At 27.3% G+C, this 16,417-nt stretch overlaps 1 protein-coding gene across 3 annotated transcripts in view; it reads left to right on the top strand.

Moving 5' to 3' along the window:
- Positions 1-16,417, top strand: part of LOC122855370 (paired box protein Pax-8) — a 76,956-nt gene that overhangs the window by 5,189 nt on the left and 55,350 nt on the right. For 2 of the 3 annotated variants that reach the window (XM_044156667.1, XM_044156671.1), the window contains exons 2-3: positions 11,862-12,115; positions 15,165-15,191. In XM_044156667.1, coding sequence (XP_044012602.1) covers positions 11,920-12,115; positions 15,165-15,191 — 223 coding nt within the window. In that variant the 5' untranslated portion in view covers positions 11,862-11,919. The remainder of the gene's footprint in view (positions 1-11,861; positions 12,116-15,164; positions 15,192-16,417) is intronic. The other variant, XM_044156668.1, reaches the window with a different exon arrangement.

Genomic DNA, 16,417 nt, shown 5'->3' with positions numbered 1-16,417 from the left:
TACAATCAGCATTTTCTCTCGCGATTGCATCGTCATTGGTACAGTAGTGTGTTGAATATAATTATTGACGTGTCTCACCAAGCTTATTGAATAATAAAGATAATAATAATCATACAGTTAAATTCAAAACATGACTCACAATTACAATTCACATTGACCATAAAAGTGTAAAACCTTTTTTTTCATTTTTTATTTATACATATTTCATTTTTTTTTGCTTTGCATTATATTCCTCTGGCTCTATGTATGTTACTGATCCGCAAATTGTCCGTGGGAACATGGGAGTATGGTCAAGAGTTATGCAGACCAGAAAGTGTGTGCATGACAAGTGCATATATATTAATATATATATATGTATTATGCATATACAAACTCGTGAATCAGGTGCGGGAAAAAGAGTCAACCAACTTGGTGTACACAGTCCAGCACTTAGCAGCTTTGTCACTTGTGTTGTCGGTGTTGTCTGTATATTTTTTTTTATTTATTTATTTTCTTTTTTCTTTTACCAATTTACTTTTTTTTTTTTTCTCTTCTTTATTTTTATTATTATAAATTGTTTCTTTTTTCTTTTATAATTTTTATATCACTGAAGTAGATATAATTATCTGCAAATGCAGAGTATAAAATATACATACAATGTTTTTTAGTACTATATTATTTACAATCTTCATTGAATGAAAAAAAAAAAAAAAAAATTAACAACTGACATGAAATCTCAATCAAATAATTTCGAAATAATCATCATTTTATTTTTTTTTTTCTATATAAAGTTGTGGTAGAATGCGATTTTGATAACAGTGATCAACAAGTACAACAAGTTGATATAGGTTTTAAAATAAAAGAATATATATATAGCAAAAAAAATATAAATAAATTGTAATGAACTTCAACCCTATTGCAACAGGTGCCCCTCCCCCCTGTTTCGTCCTTGCTAACCGGAAATTTTTCCTTGTCACGTTATTACACACGTCGAGGTAGGAAGTGGGTATACAAAAGTACAAATTAGTGTCGAGTAATGGGTAAAGTGCTGTTCACTATATCCATTTAGATATCTACATATATATATGCCTGCATTTAAATTGTGTGGAAAAACTGTTGGGTATCAGGTGCTGCAGGTTGTTAAAGGACGTGAAGAAATAAAAATAAAAATACATTGGATCTGGTATGGCGCACGTGAGGCACTCGACCAAGAGCCAAGATACTTGATCAGAACTTACATCGATCGGATATCAGTATATGAGCATGCAATGGGGCGGGTCAAGTAAGTGAACGCGCGCGAGCAAGCACAAGATCAATCTATCGAATAAATTTTTTTACTTTTTCGAAACATTTAAGACAATTGCTAAAAAAAATTTATTAATATATTTTTTAACAATATTATTACCGAGTTTTTTTTTTTTTGTATCATTTATTTTTTGAATGAAAATTTTACAATCAGTCATAAATCTTGATATGCATTGTCATGAGTTCAGAAATGCTCATCCAATGACACTGCAAAATTCAAATACATTTTGAATTCTCCGAATCAACTCTCTCTATATTTTTGTTTTATTATATATATTTTTTTTTTTCCAAGTCTCAATCTTGGTTTATAATATCGATTTGATCTTTGATTTGTGAACAAGAAAAATGGATTTGCAGTTTATCATCTCAGTTACATTGTCAAAAATTTTTAAAACATTTTTATTTATTTATTTTATTGGTTATATAGGTATCAATCATTTTATATATGTGAAAGCTGCAAATTTAAACCGTTCAATTTAACGAGGTGTCATTGGACATAGTCCTTTATTATAATATATATATATACACCACTTGGCACGCACCATTGGATCTTGAATATAACTTGCAATACCTGCGGCTTGTATAACAATCATTATTTGCGATTTCTGTAGACTTTATCATACGTTAAATCACATCAGATATCGATACTTATTTCAAACTATATTGCGGCTCCCTGCATTGTACCTTTTTTTTCAAAATATTTTTTATTTTACATAACGTATTTATGTATTTTATTATTTTTTATTCTTATGTATATATTTTTTGGAAAATAGAGGTTGATGCCTTTGGATTACATTCAACTGGTGAAACTTTCTGATGCTTTATTTTTTTTTTTTTAAATGATCTATATCTTTTTTTCATTAATCATTTAAAAACCCTGACCCTTTGTTTATTTATTTTGTTTTTATTATCATATGACATCTTGCAAAGAGATCTGTTAAAATTTAAACTCATTTTTTTAAATTAATTTTTATAATACAAACATATATATCACCTGCTTTTAATTTTCTATATACGATCTATATAATCATCAACTTGAAATGCTAATTAGATATTCTATTATAATATTGTAATTTATGTTTTTTGTTTCCTTTTTTTATTTTGGCGTGTCAATTAATTTCAACGATGTATTATGTTTGTTATTTTTGATGGGGTATCTTTGTCTATATTTTTTATGTAAATGATATCTTTCATTGTACTTGTGAATATGTGACCTGGCTATTGCTAAATCAATTTTATATTTTCTTTGAATCTTTCTATATAGTTAATATTTTTCTTTGTTGTTTTATTTATTTATTTATTTTTTGTTTCACTTGTAACACGGAGTAAGGGATTTTTTTTTTCATATATACTTGAATGTACAGAAGTACTTAAACATTGTTGTAAATATATATAAAATAGCACTTTAAGTTGGTGGATATATTGTGAAAAACCATCAACAACAACTTTGGCATTTATTACCAGTCTTTATCGGTCTATTGAAAATTTTATTTCTGATTCTTCTTGTAGATAAAAGTCTAAATAGTTTTCATTATTATTTAGTATATCATTTATTTATAAATATATATATAAATTTTTTTTTATTTACACATATTTCATTTTCCTTATTTTCGAATTTTTGAGTCGTTTATAATTTTTTTTTTTTTGGGCAAGCAATGATTTCTTTCTCAAAAAAATCCCAGCATGACGCAAAATAAAAAAAAAGTAAAATCAACCTAATTTTCCTTCAATTTACTCGGTGGCAATCCAGAGTGGCATGCCGGAAGTCAGTGTGAATGAAAAAACGAAAGAGTCGAGCAAAAAAAAAAAAAATAAAATATATATATAAAATAATGAAAAAAAAACTTGGAGAGAAAAAAAGGGAATTTTACGTCCGTTGAAAGCATCCGGTGCAGGGGACCAATGACGCAATGTAAGTCTCGATAATGCTGTAAAAAAAATAAAAAATTCAACAACGAGGTATAGAAAGACAGTTGAAGGTTTGACATTTTGATGAAATACTGTGTATGAACAAGAAAATTTCAATTTTAATTTCATAAAATTCAGCATACTATTTATTTTTCCTGTTGATATATTATTTTTGAGCTGTGACATTTGAAAGATTGACAATTTACTAGTCAAATTATCTATTAGCTTAAAGAAGATATAATATGAAAAAAAAAAAACGAAGTAGATTTGATAAAAACCTTGCTGACTTCCTGTGCCCACCCGCTTTTGTCCAAGGTCACTTGACTTTGTCAGTGTGCGGGCATCGTTATACCCACCTTCATTTTATTAACAAAAAAAACACCAAACCCCAGCAGACCAACAACAACAAAAAATAAATATCAACATGCGCCACGTACACATTTGGATCACGCTTGTTTCTATATCTACCGCTAATCAGTTACAGTCACCAAGGTTATCAGCGAAAGCGACAGCCAAAAAAATTTACAACCAACTACCAGTTATTTTTTTTAACAAACTTTTTCATCATGACCATAATAATTTGAAAATTAACTGTTTTATTTTTACCTCATATTTTAAAATCTTGATGATTTTTTTCTTCATAATAATAATTTAATATGTCTGAAAAAAAAATCTGATAATATTATTTTAAATGTTTAAAATATTTTTATGATAAATATATTTGATAAGTTGAGCTGGTTATCATTATAACCAGTTGTTTAGAATTAATATTTTTTAGTCTTACCACAAACTTCCTATACAGTGAAAGCGTTTTCCTAAAAGTCACTACGTCACTATTTATTACTTTTTTTTTGTCTTAGTTTTTTTTTTTGTTTTTTTTTTTCGTCACAAGCAAAGTTGATCACTAACGGGTTCTTTAAATTACAGGTATTCCGGTAGCTTTTTTTTTTTTTCCCTTTTTTTTTGCATCAGATTGTTTTTTTGTTTTTTTTTTTTATATCTTGCTTGAATGTCTAAAGTGGCGTAAGATTATGTGTGCAAGATACGTCAGTTTCGATCAAGATCGATACGACCATGTTCGCATTCACCTCTTGGCGTATGTAGAACGGAATCGTTGCCGCCCGCGCAACGGATACGCATTTATTTATAAAATACTATAGGCGCGGCATCGAAAAGATGAAGATGAAATATAAAAATAAAAAACAAGGTGACGATAAATACAAATTCATCCACACTATTAGATAATATAAATTAAAAAAAAAAACAAAACAAAAGAAACATATATCGAACCTTTTAGAATATAAAGCAAATAATATTTTTTTTTGTTAAATTCAATATCCAACGAGACTTTCCCATGAATGAGATGAGGTAAAATCTATATAGCTCGATCAAGACAGGATGTGCCAGGACCAATCAATTGTACACGCCGGTCTTCTTCTTACACTGTCTGCACCACCCTCGTTTCTTCCGTTGATAATTACAATTACTTCTTCCCTCATTTCTTTTTGAAATCTGAAAGACAATCTTTTTATTTTTTTTTTTTTTTATCTCTTTTGTTTTTTGAAAAAAATTAAATAACATCACAACCAGGCTAACCCGAGATGAATTACTATGATAAATTTCAATTGTCTTGCAATCTTTAAATTTTTTTGAAACAAAAAAAAAAATTTATAAAATAGATTAACCAATTAAATAATAATATAAAATATTTAAATTTTTTTAAATTCATAATTCTTTTTTTATAAATAATGTATTAGTTTAAAAATTTATTAAATGAAATTCCATGAAAATAGAAAAAATTAATGAATGCTTGAGATAATTTAAACGCATTTAAAGTAATTTAAAAAAAAAAAAAAAAATTAAACAAACTTGGCAATGATCGATTCAACTATAAATAAAGAGTCTCCTTGGATTGGGTTTTAATCAATAAAGACATGGTTAACGATTGAGTACAAATCAAGTTCGTATTCAATGTTTGTAAATATTGAAAAAAATATATATAAGAATGCGCGTACAATACACGTTTGTAGTTTGACACCCAGAAGATCGTGAAAGTGTGAGAAATCACGGGTGTGTACACGGCTATATATATAAGATCCTCTCAGGTTTTTTTTTAATCGTACATGCTGATCGTTAAAAATGCACAGTGGCACGCGGCCCAAAGAGAATCTCTAATACTCACTCAGTTTGCACATTTATAAACTCCCATTTGTGTATATATATATCAGCCACAATAAAAAGGGCTTCGTGTGTATATAAATATTTTTTATACTGATGCATCAAACATAAAACACACGGAAGCATCTTCAAGTCGATGTAGGGTGGGCGGACAAGCAGTATCGAGACCCAGGGATCCCTGGGTCTCGACAGTTAAACACAGTGTTGATCATTAAACAGATCCACCAAAGGCGCCAGTCCGGTTACAAACTTTACCAAGATTCACGTCATTGATCTACTAATTTCGATCAGTAAAAAAATAAAATATATATGTTCAATAAAAAAAAAAAAAAACATTTACATTCAAATGATGGTACTGCTGATGTGTCTGTCAATTTGCATTCTCGTTTAACTCGTACTAGATATATATAAAAAAAATATAAATATGCTTGATTAAAATTATAGGTGAAATAAAAAATAAAATAATCATAAATTATGAAAAATATAATAAACGTAAATTAATTTTATTTAAAAAAAAATATGATTATATTTAAAAACATATCAAAAATTTTTTTATCACAATAATAAATTTTAAATATATATATTTGAATTCACAGCACGATTTTCAAATACATTTTATTTGAATTCATGTAACTTATGTGAGCATGTGCTTTCTCATCTTGTCTTTGTATGCGTTTTTATTTTTTTTGTGCTTTTTTTTTTTTTTATCTGTATTTATATGTGTGTGTGTCACGATACCCGTGATCTTTGTCGTCCGTGCGTGACTATTCCCCTTTAGGTTATAATCCCGGAAAATTCGATCGGTAAAAGCTTTGAACACTTCAAGGACTTTCTTGTATACTGTCATCTATTTTGATACTGTTACCAGGATACAGATGATGCATATATTTTATTGTAATAACATATGCAATATACAATAAATACAATGTATATATTTAATATTGTTTTTAATACAGTTATATATGTATTATCAATCTGATATACAAAACTAAACATTTGCTTTTCGCATTGTTATACTAAAGCTCAACTTTTGTTTCTTGCTACTCTTCGTTATATGATTTTTTTTATTCATTTATTTGGCTTTTTTTTTTTAATAACCCTTATTCTTTTCATTACTTTTATTCAAGTCTTATATATATATAGCAAACAATTTACCGTTACAAACAGAATATGTTCGAACGCGGGCGGGACTCTCGATTGAATCTGTTGAACAAAACAAAAAATAAAATAATAAATAAACAAACTGTATATATAGCTGACAAAGTGTGCCGATACATACCTTACTATTCAAAACTAAAATCGTTTTACTTCTATATTTTCTTGTATTGAATAGACGCGTCTAAGAGTGATTTGTTTTTCCATTACATCGCTAGGAGGTTGCTTATATATTTAGTTGCTGCTGTGTGTTAAAGATATATAGAACAAAAATATTTATAATAATAAATAAATATAAGTAAAATAAAAATGAAAAGAGTCGTGGTATAAGCAAACATTTCAATAGATACTTCATGGAGCACATGGCATATCAAGCAATGCAGTTGCAAAATCTATGCTCTGTATAAAACATATAAGATACACACCTTTTGCGATCATACTGTAATACATCGTTGGTATATATAGACTTTTATGATTCTATTTTGTTTTAAATTCCACAAGAGTTTAAGAAAAGAGAAGAGACAAGTTCGTATATTACGATGTTTTATTATTTATTTATTTATTTTTTTTTTATGTGATTCGTATTTCAACCATTCGAAGCGTATCGAAGATGAAGAAGGCAAGTCTATAAATTACAAACTTGGCAGGTTGGTCAGTGCATATATATACAAATTTATCGTGAACAATAATCTTTACTGCAACTTATACAGTATTCACTGTCGACTGTCAATATTCACATATTATTTATTTTATTATTGAACTAATGAAACAACGAATCACTCTTGTAATAAACGATACTCTAGTATTAATTTGAAAAGGATTAATTATATGTCTGGTTTAATTTTTATATATTAAAAAGATACACAGATAAAATATTAAAAAAAAAAAAAACTCATGTCTAGTCGTAGATTTATAAATTGCGATTGTTGATGATTTTTCTTTTTTATTTATTCTCACTACGAAGTTGGACAAATTGATGCCGACAAAATCCCACTGAGGCGATATAGAAATATTTTTTAAAAATAATTATTAAAATATACCGGTAATAGATGCAAATTATATAGTGCTGATATCGTCGTCAATTTACACGTAACAAATCTATAACATCCTGAGTTGGAAAAAATCATTAACCAACTGACCTATTCATGCCAATAAATTAGAACAAATTTTTTTTTATATACTTGGAATGTTTTTCCTTTTTTATTATCACAAAGAAAATGAAATGAATGAGAAGATAATGAAGAAAAAAAAAAAAAAATTTAATAAATGTATGAAAAAGAGCAAAAGTTGACCAGGTGTTGTCCGCGTGCCAATTTATAAAGCCACTCTCTTTGATGCTTGTATATAAAAAAGTGAGACGGATATTACTTGTAAATATATATATACAGCAGTCATTCAAATACATGCGAACACATTGCATCTATACACATATGAAGACACCCGTTATACTCAAGAGTATATATACTTCACTTGACAATCATTGAGAATAAAAATGTACTCAAAGAAAAAAAGGTAAATGTACAAGATGATGATGATGATGAAGAAGAAGATGATGATGAAGAAGAAGAATAACAACAACAAGAAAAGCACATATATATTTCTCTTCACGAAAGGGATTAGCCGATGGCACGTGCCATGACCACAGGTGGCTCAATTCATTATTCTCTCTTTACCATATTATTTTATTCACTTAAATTTAAAAAAAAAAATTCAAAAGCTCCTTTTTCATCAACCACAAAAATTCATTATTATTTTCATCATTTTACATACTCTATATGAATGATATACTCATTTTGTTTTGTTTTTTTTGTTGCCAATGTCATTTAGGGAATTTTTTTTTTTTACAACATCTTGTGCTTTGAATAGTTTTTCACAATTATTATTTTATTATATAGTATATTATATTTATAATATTTTTATTTTATTTGGCATTGCAATAAGGCCAATGACTCGACAAAAGCATCAATGCTTTTAAGAAACTTGCTAGCTTATCTTTCTTCTCTTTACCTCCAACTGCTCTCTACCATGCTCCAATAGACTTAAGGTAATTTTTCTTCATTAATAAGACATACAACGTGTGCTAGTGGATTAAACCAGGCTCTTACTCTTTCATATATACATGTTATACAATGAGAAAAAAATTACTTTATGTATATACATTTAAATGTATAGTTGTATTTGTGTGTTAAATTACTAACTGGTAAGGTACGCGCCCAGTAGTAGCAATCAGAGAATATTGTAAACTATTTTCTTATACAACAGATGAATATTCTTCATGGTTTATATCGGGGTTAATGAGCTTGAGATAAGTACTATTTTAAACTCAACTTGTTTATATCAAATTTAAAAATCATCAAGTATATTTTTATTATTATTATTATATAATCAAAATTGATCTTATCGAATATTTATCATAATATAAAATAATCTGATTTTTAAATTTATCATAAATCGCACATGAAAATATTTTTCTCAGGGTATTTTTAAAAATACAAATAATCAAAATATACAAGAATTTTAAAATAATACAAAAATTTATGACGCGAAAAGTTGCATAATGTATATCAGTGTTAAAATTCGTGGGAGCTTTATTTTGCTCATCAGTAATTCAAAGATGATTTTTTTTTTTTTTTATTTAATATTGGAATAATATATATATTTTATAAATTCTTTGGTTTATATATATGAATTTGTCGATATGCGAACAGTAGTCAAGAATTTATATATATATAAAAAGATCAATTGCTTTGAGAGATTCACATTGTCACGCGTTGTTAAGCTTTCAGTAGCAGCAGACTATTATGTCAGTCTGAAGGAAATAAAACAGAAAATAATAAATAAAAAATAATATGATTGAGAGTTGGTTGAGGCTCGATGAATCACGTCCCAACCCAACATCAATTTGTGTTGCGTATATTTTTTAACTTGAATTTATATGTAGTTTAAAAATATATTTACTTTAATTATAAAAAAAAATTAATTGACAATTTATTGAATAATGAAATTTATATTTTAATATTTACAAGTTAAAGTCAATGATTGAAATGATTTTTTTATTATTCTATACAGACTATATTTTTTTAAAGTATCTTTTGGATGCTAATGATTTTTGAATACTTAACAGAGTAAAGCTATTCTCAGTGATCATAAACAAATGTTTAGCGATGCTCATGAATGCAATATTCAAGGTTTAAGTCAGCAGGACCAACTCCCACGGTGTATTGTTATAGTATATGTTAAAATCTTGCAAATAAAAAATAAATAAATAAAAAAGCCAAATGGAAAGAATATAAAAAGGGGAAAAAAAAAAACAAGGCATATGTAGAATGAAGAGAATATGCCCTTTACGCATCGTTCAAACCTTTGACTGGCCTCCAACTGAGCCAGTATGATATTGACTCTCTTACTCTTTAACTCATCTATTATAACTTGTCTTTGTTTAAAATTTTATATATAGTTACTTAAACTTATTCAACCGGTTGTACTTTACTTGCAAAGTCCCTCAACATATACTCTGTAATCTTCTTTACCAGCATTTATGCATTCTATATACATTTGCAATATTTTGTTTTCCATTAGTTGAACTACTGAAGGATCAATGCTTGTATAACTCATCTATGATACTAAAATTATTAAAAAAAAAAAAAAATAAAAATAAACAATATCCATCGAGTATTGGAATATTTGAAAAATTATAAATTGAATTCAATACTACCTAATCAGCATCATACTGAAGTCGTAATGTCATGCTTTTTACTAAGTTATTTCATATTTATTTATTTTTTTTTTTCGTAAGTAATGTTTCAAGTTGAAAGTGAATCTCTTCTGAGTTGGCTATTTTGAAAGCTGTAAATATTCTTCTCGTTGTAGTTTAACTTCAAAGTCACTTGAAAAGTACTTTGTCTTTATTTTTTTTTTTTTTATATTTTAACTTCTTCTTTTTGTTGGGTTTTTTTTTTGCTTTACTCGGCGCACCACACTCTTCATTTTTCCAACACAAATCAGTCTATCTCGTAATGGACGTAAAACGCCTCCGACATGGGTGGTATGTTTTTTTTTTTTTTTGAATACTTTATATATTGTTTTTTTTTTTTCCTTCTTTTTTTTATTCTTGTATTATTTTTTTTTTTCGAAAACTAATATGAAAATGGTTTCTGAAAAATCATTGAATATATAAAAATGTTATATATTTTTTTCGTAATTTTTTTTTTTACGTATTTTTTAGTTGACAGTTTTGTTATATTAAATTTTCTTGTATCATTTTAACAAACAGCCGAGCGTATCTTGTGGCTGTTATTTGAATTTCATTATATACCGTGGTAAAACAAATTTTTTTTTTTTATTTACACAAAACATTCCATTTATTCTGACTTCTTGATTTTATTTATTATTTATTTTTATTATTGAACTACTGATTTGATTGTCTCATAAATGATTCACTAGATTCCAAAAGTGACGAACGGAAGTTTCACGAGATGTTCTCGTTAATATTTATATTCTTTTTCCTAAATTTTTACTCTATATAATTTTTTTTCCTTCTTATTTTTTTTTTAAACAATTGGTATTACCTCTATAGCGACCGCAAAATAATATCGTGATTTTTCCTGGAAAATTTATCCTAGTAACACTAAAACTACTTGGTTTTTTTTTTTGTCGATGTTCAGTGGTTAAAGAAACTCTGTGTAGATAAGCCTCGAGTAAACTAGATCTCGAGATCGTATACTGCTACAAAAAGTCACTTAAATATATATTTTTTTTATAAAATAATTTGTGATAGTCATCGATGGCAAGAGTATAGCTGTTGGAATTATTTCTGAATGATATAGCGGACCTTTATGATTGATTTCCGTTAAAAGTTTATTGTCGTCGTGTGGCTAACCACTTACAATATATATAACGCAACCGAATTACACCTTATTCATTCTTTCATTAGCTCCATCATGATAATCTTTGTCTTGTGTTTCACTCGACCCACACAATTTCACATGATAAAAAATTTAAGAAAAAAAAAAATATATAGAAAGCACTGCTATGCGCCTAAAGTAACAATTCGTCTCAGCAATAAAAATCATCTACTTTTTAAATTAAAATAAAAAAAAAAACAAAAAATATATATCAAAATCAATTTTCGAATGGACCACCAATACTTGTAATTTACCTGAGAACTGAAAAAAAAAAAAAACGTCAGACACATTGCCACATTTTGTTCCAAATATATTTCATCACCATCATCATCACATCCTGAATAAACTTTCAAATTGTAAAATTTATTATATGTCACTTATTATTTCAAAACAATTGATTAATATTTTTCAATTATTTTTTTTTTTTTACAGATTAAGGATACTTTATTTCTTCATTTTAAAAAAGAATTGAATAAAACAAATCCGTGCTATGATCAGCATGGAATTACCCTCACACACAACGCAACACGGGACACTACATCTCGGAGTTGGCGTTGGTGTTAATCCAGGTGATCCAACTGGTTCATTAGCTGTTTTACATTCTCATCATCAAGAAAATATTGGTATGCAGCATCATGGTCACAATGGCACAACTGGAGGTATGCATGAGGAGACAGAGAAAAAACGTATGTTTGCTCTTAAGAATCCTGGTATCAAAAAAAAAAAAACATTATTTTCAATAATTATTTAATTTATTTACATCATGTGTGTTTTATCTATTTAAAATATCTATTCCACACGACTAATTTTTCAACAGCATCATCACAGGTGTGAAACTACACCGTTGAAAACATGATGATGATGATGAAAAAAAAAGTCTTAAATAATAATTATAAAATAAGTAATAAAATATAAAAAACAAACATAAGACTTGTATAGCAAGTGATAAATTCTTGGATAAATTGCACAAGACACGAATGAAGAGATGACCGTTCACTATCCGTAATTGGTCGACTTCTTGTCCACGTTGTCGACTGTATGCCAGGATTTATATATTAAAAAAAAAAATATAATCAAGTCCCAAGTTTTATTGCCTCAAGCACCGGTATGTGTATATGTGTCTATACTGTCGTATGGTGTATACTTTATTTACGTTATTGATCCTCAGGCGACAATCAACAGTAATAAAATTCAACCATACAATGTCAATCATCTTGCTAATAACACAAAAAAAAACCAACTCATAATTTCAAGATCAATAAGAGTCTTTAGCTACATCTTTTATTTTAAACTAGACATTATCAAAACGACCCGTATTAATTTGTATAGGGAATAATAAAATATGTACAATTTATTAAACACACAAATTAAATAATTCGTTCATTCTGGGTGTTCCAAATATTTTAAATTACCAAGTAAAAGAGAAGATCTTTTGTATTTAAAAAAATAAAAAATTATTTGTGGCGGTTTTTTTTGAAAATAGACAAAAGAGTGCGGTATTGAAAGGAAAGCTTTGTTTCATTGGTGAACAATTGTGTTTAGCAGACTCAGAAAGATATAGAATTTTTTTTTTTTTTTTTAAATTATTTATTTTATTTTTTTTTTCCACATGAGTCTATATATATTTGGAGTCAATGATCGAGTAGTGTTCACTTGTTTATATATATGACTATTATATATGTAAAGCTTCCTCATGGTTACACTGTGATTCCCTGTGGTGGCTTCTAGTTGCAGTTAAATAATAACATAAAACGATACCGCCAACTGTATCAATATTATTTTTTTTTTATTTAATTTATCATCGCGACACTGCGTGAGTTCAATCACAGAGTATGATCGTTAAATTTCATGATAAATATATATGGTTTATAAAATAAACACAAATTTAATTAGACCACCCAAAAAAAATTTATCATTTACATTCAATTAGATAAATAATATCATTATATATTTTTTCTAAATTTTTATTATGACAATGATGATTTTGTTATTTTTATTATTATTCAAATAATTTAATTAACGTGGGATAAATATTTATGATAACTTGTTAATAATATTTTTTTAAAATTAAAATTTTACGATGACATTTTGATATATTTATTTATTTATTTAAATAATAATGAAAATAAAAAAATACTGTAATTTTTTAGACGTGTTTGTTTCGCTTTGATACAAATGTCATCTTTTAATTTTTTATTTTTCTATTATTATTATTATTATTTTGATAACCGTATAATAGAAAAGCCGTAATCATTGTATGGAAAATGATAACCCAACACACATCATCCATGTCAGATGAAATTTACGAAGCCGCGTAATCCCCGGTTATTTATATCAGTCACAGACAGAGTAATATAAAACTGTCGCACGTTGAAAAATATTAAATTATTATCAACTATTATAAACACAAAAGATAGAATAGAAAAATTTAATGGAAATTAAAATACAAAAGAAAGAACGCAAAATCAGTGTCCCTAGATATTGTTACCAGAAAGTTTTAAAAATTATTTTAGATGCGGGTTAACATTTATAATAAAAATTTTTAATATTTTGGTCAGCCCGTCAGTCTCGGATTCATATTTTTCAAATTCGAATCCGGTAGTCACCACCAGGTTTAATTACCAAAGCGCGGTATTTAAAAATTTCGAGAAGAGGCAGTTGCAATTTTTCAATTTTCAATTGATCAACACGATGAATGAGGAATCTTGTGTATGTGCAAGATCGAACAACGATGTTGTGAGTTGCCTAGTTCACCGACCCTGGACTAGCCACACTACAAGAGCATGCCAGCAATTTCACCTTTCGTTCGCTTACCGTCTTTCGTAATCAATGGGTGATCTTGGTATGCACTAAATTCTTTTTTTTTTTTATTTATCATTATCTTTTTTTCTATATTTAGATTTTTTTTTACCCTCCTTTTTTCATCATTTCATAAATTATAAATAATTTAAAAATAAAAGAAAAACAATTTCTTGAATTTGCTTGAGTTGTAAATTTATATTATAACACAACGTTATAATGAAAATAAAAATAATTATACAAGTTGAGAATATTATAATTTAATACTTTAATCAATAATCAATTATATTTAAATTATAATTGTTTAATATAAATATTATTTAGAATACTTTGAAGATCATATCATGGTATTTAGTCTTGTGATAAAATTTATAGTCATTTCATTTAAAATTGTTGAATGAAAAAAATAAATAAACAAAATTAGTTTATTTATTTTTATATATTATAAATTTAATAGTGTATATACGGTTGCAGTAATATGTGCAGCAATATGCTGAACAAGTTGACGTGATGTCCGTTCAACATTGCAATAATTTTTCGAGTACCAAGTAGAATTTATACATGTATACATATATGAAGGCATCGCACCCGTTTTTTTTTGTTTTTTATTTAATTCCACACAGGGTAAAGAGATAGCGGTTTTATTTATGGGGTTAAATAAAGTAACACAGCAAGATGCCGCGATATATCCCAGTGAGGCCCCCAAGTACAAATAGGTTGCCGTGCAGGTTTGCATTGAAAGACTTCACTGGCATGTACCAGTCGTCATAAACTAACACGCCCCAACATATCCATCCCTTTTTCTCTTGATCACTACCCTTTCTCCACCTTAATCCTGATTGAAATTATAAATAAATAAAACACCGGATGTTTTTAAATCTTTTTTTTTTTTTTATTAATTAAAAAATTTATTTAATTTTTCATTTTATTTTACAGATGATGGCCATGGTATGAATCAAGACGGTGAGTAAATTGAAAAAAAAAAAACACAAAATAAACCTTTACTTATTATTTATCAATTTTTCATGTTCATTATTTTTTATTTTTTTTTTTATGCATCATCATTCATAAACCTTTCTAAAGTAAGTTAAGAAAAAAAAATAAATAATAAAACGACTAATAAAATAAAAAAAAAAAACAAGTCATGTAGTTGCGATGCGTGTATGTACATACACGCAAGAAATAAGTTGGGTAATATTTATGAATGCTGGTCGTCCCTTGGGCCAGTATTATCCTATTTATTCTGGAATATAAAAACCACGTGTTTAGTTGCGATGTGAATACTTCAAGATCAATGTTAATTGAACGTTTTAAAATATACCGTAATGCAATATCCAAATGCTAATAGTTGTACACCAATGTCGCATTAATAGCTTGCTTTTATTGTTTTTTTTTTTTTTTTTATTCTCTTGAATCTTTTGAGCACAATAAATAAATAAATAAAAATATATTGTTGAATATATAAAATACGACATATGGAGAAATGTTGATAGAGGTCAATATGAGTATTGTAGACCAGTTTTGTTACCAGCAAAACGATATCAGTTTTAAGATCCGTTATAATCCTATTTGTGATAATTAATTGCATGTTTAATAACGGGCTCAAAATATATTATAACCATCGATCAGGTCTAGTTTTTTTTTTTTTTAATCTTTCTATTGCTAAATAAACTTTTTTTTAATTTTTTTTTTGAGAGCTATGGTTAAAGATTTGTTAAAGATATGGACGCATATATTAATTGCTAAATAGATGAATTAAAATTTCGGAAAAAAAATGAATAAAGCAAAGTTGATGAACAATCATGAACTATGTGAGTCATGTGAACTAGAGTAGTATTAAAATTCCAGCAAAAGTGACTACAATAAAGTCTAGCACACAAACAAAAGCTGAAAGCGAAATGTGAATTTTTTTTTTTATTTTTTATAACAGTCTGTGTCTTGTGACTATCAGACATTATGTGTGTGCATATAAAATCCCACAAGAATTCTTCTGCATGAGCATTGAAGTAATTCTTTTGAATGAAATAAATATAAACACGCAAACAAATCATTCACATACTTACTAACTGCATTTTGTTTATTTTATTTTTTTTTTATTTTGATGTCTGACTGACATCAACGTCTAATTTATGCCAATGAATTTTTAATATGTCAAAAATGGTAACATACATAATGGTGTGAAGAAACCT

This window comes from Aphidius gifuensis, linkage group LG4 (assembly GCF_014905175.1).
Source record: "Aphidius gifuensis isolate YNYX2018 linkage group LG4, ASM1490517v1, whole genome shotgun sequence".
In the NCBI taxonomy this organism is placed as follows: domain Eukaryota; kingdom Metazoa; phylum Arthropoda; class Insecta; order Hymenoptera; family Braconidae; genus Aphidius; species Aphidius gifuensis.
This window is presented reverse-complemented; position numbering and strand designations above follow the sequence as displayed.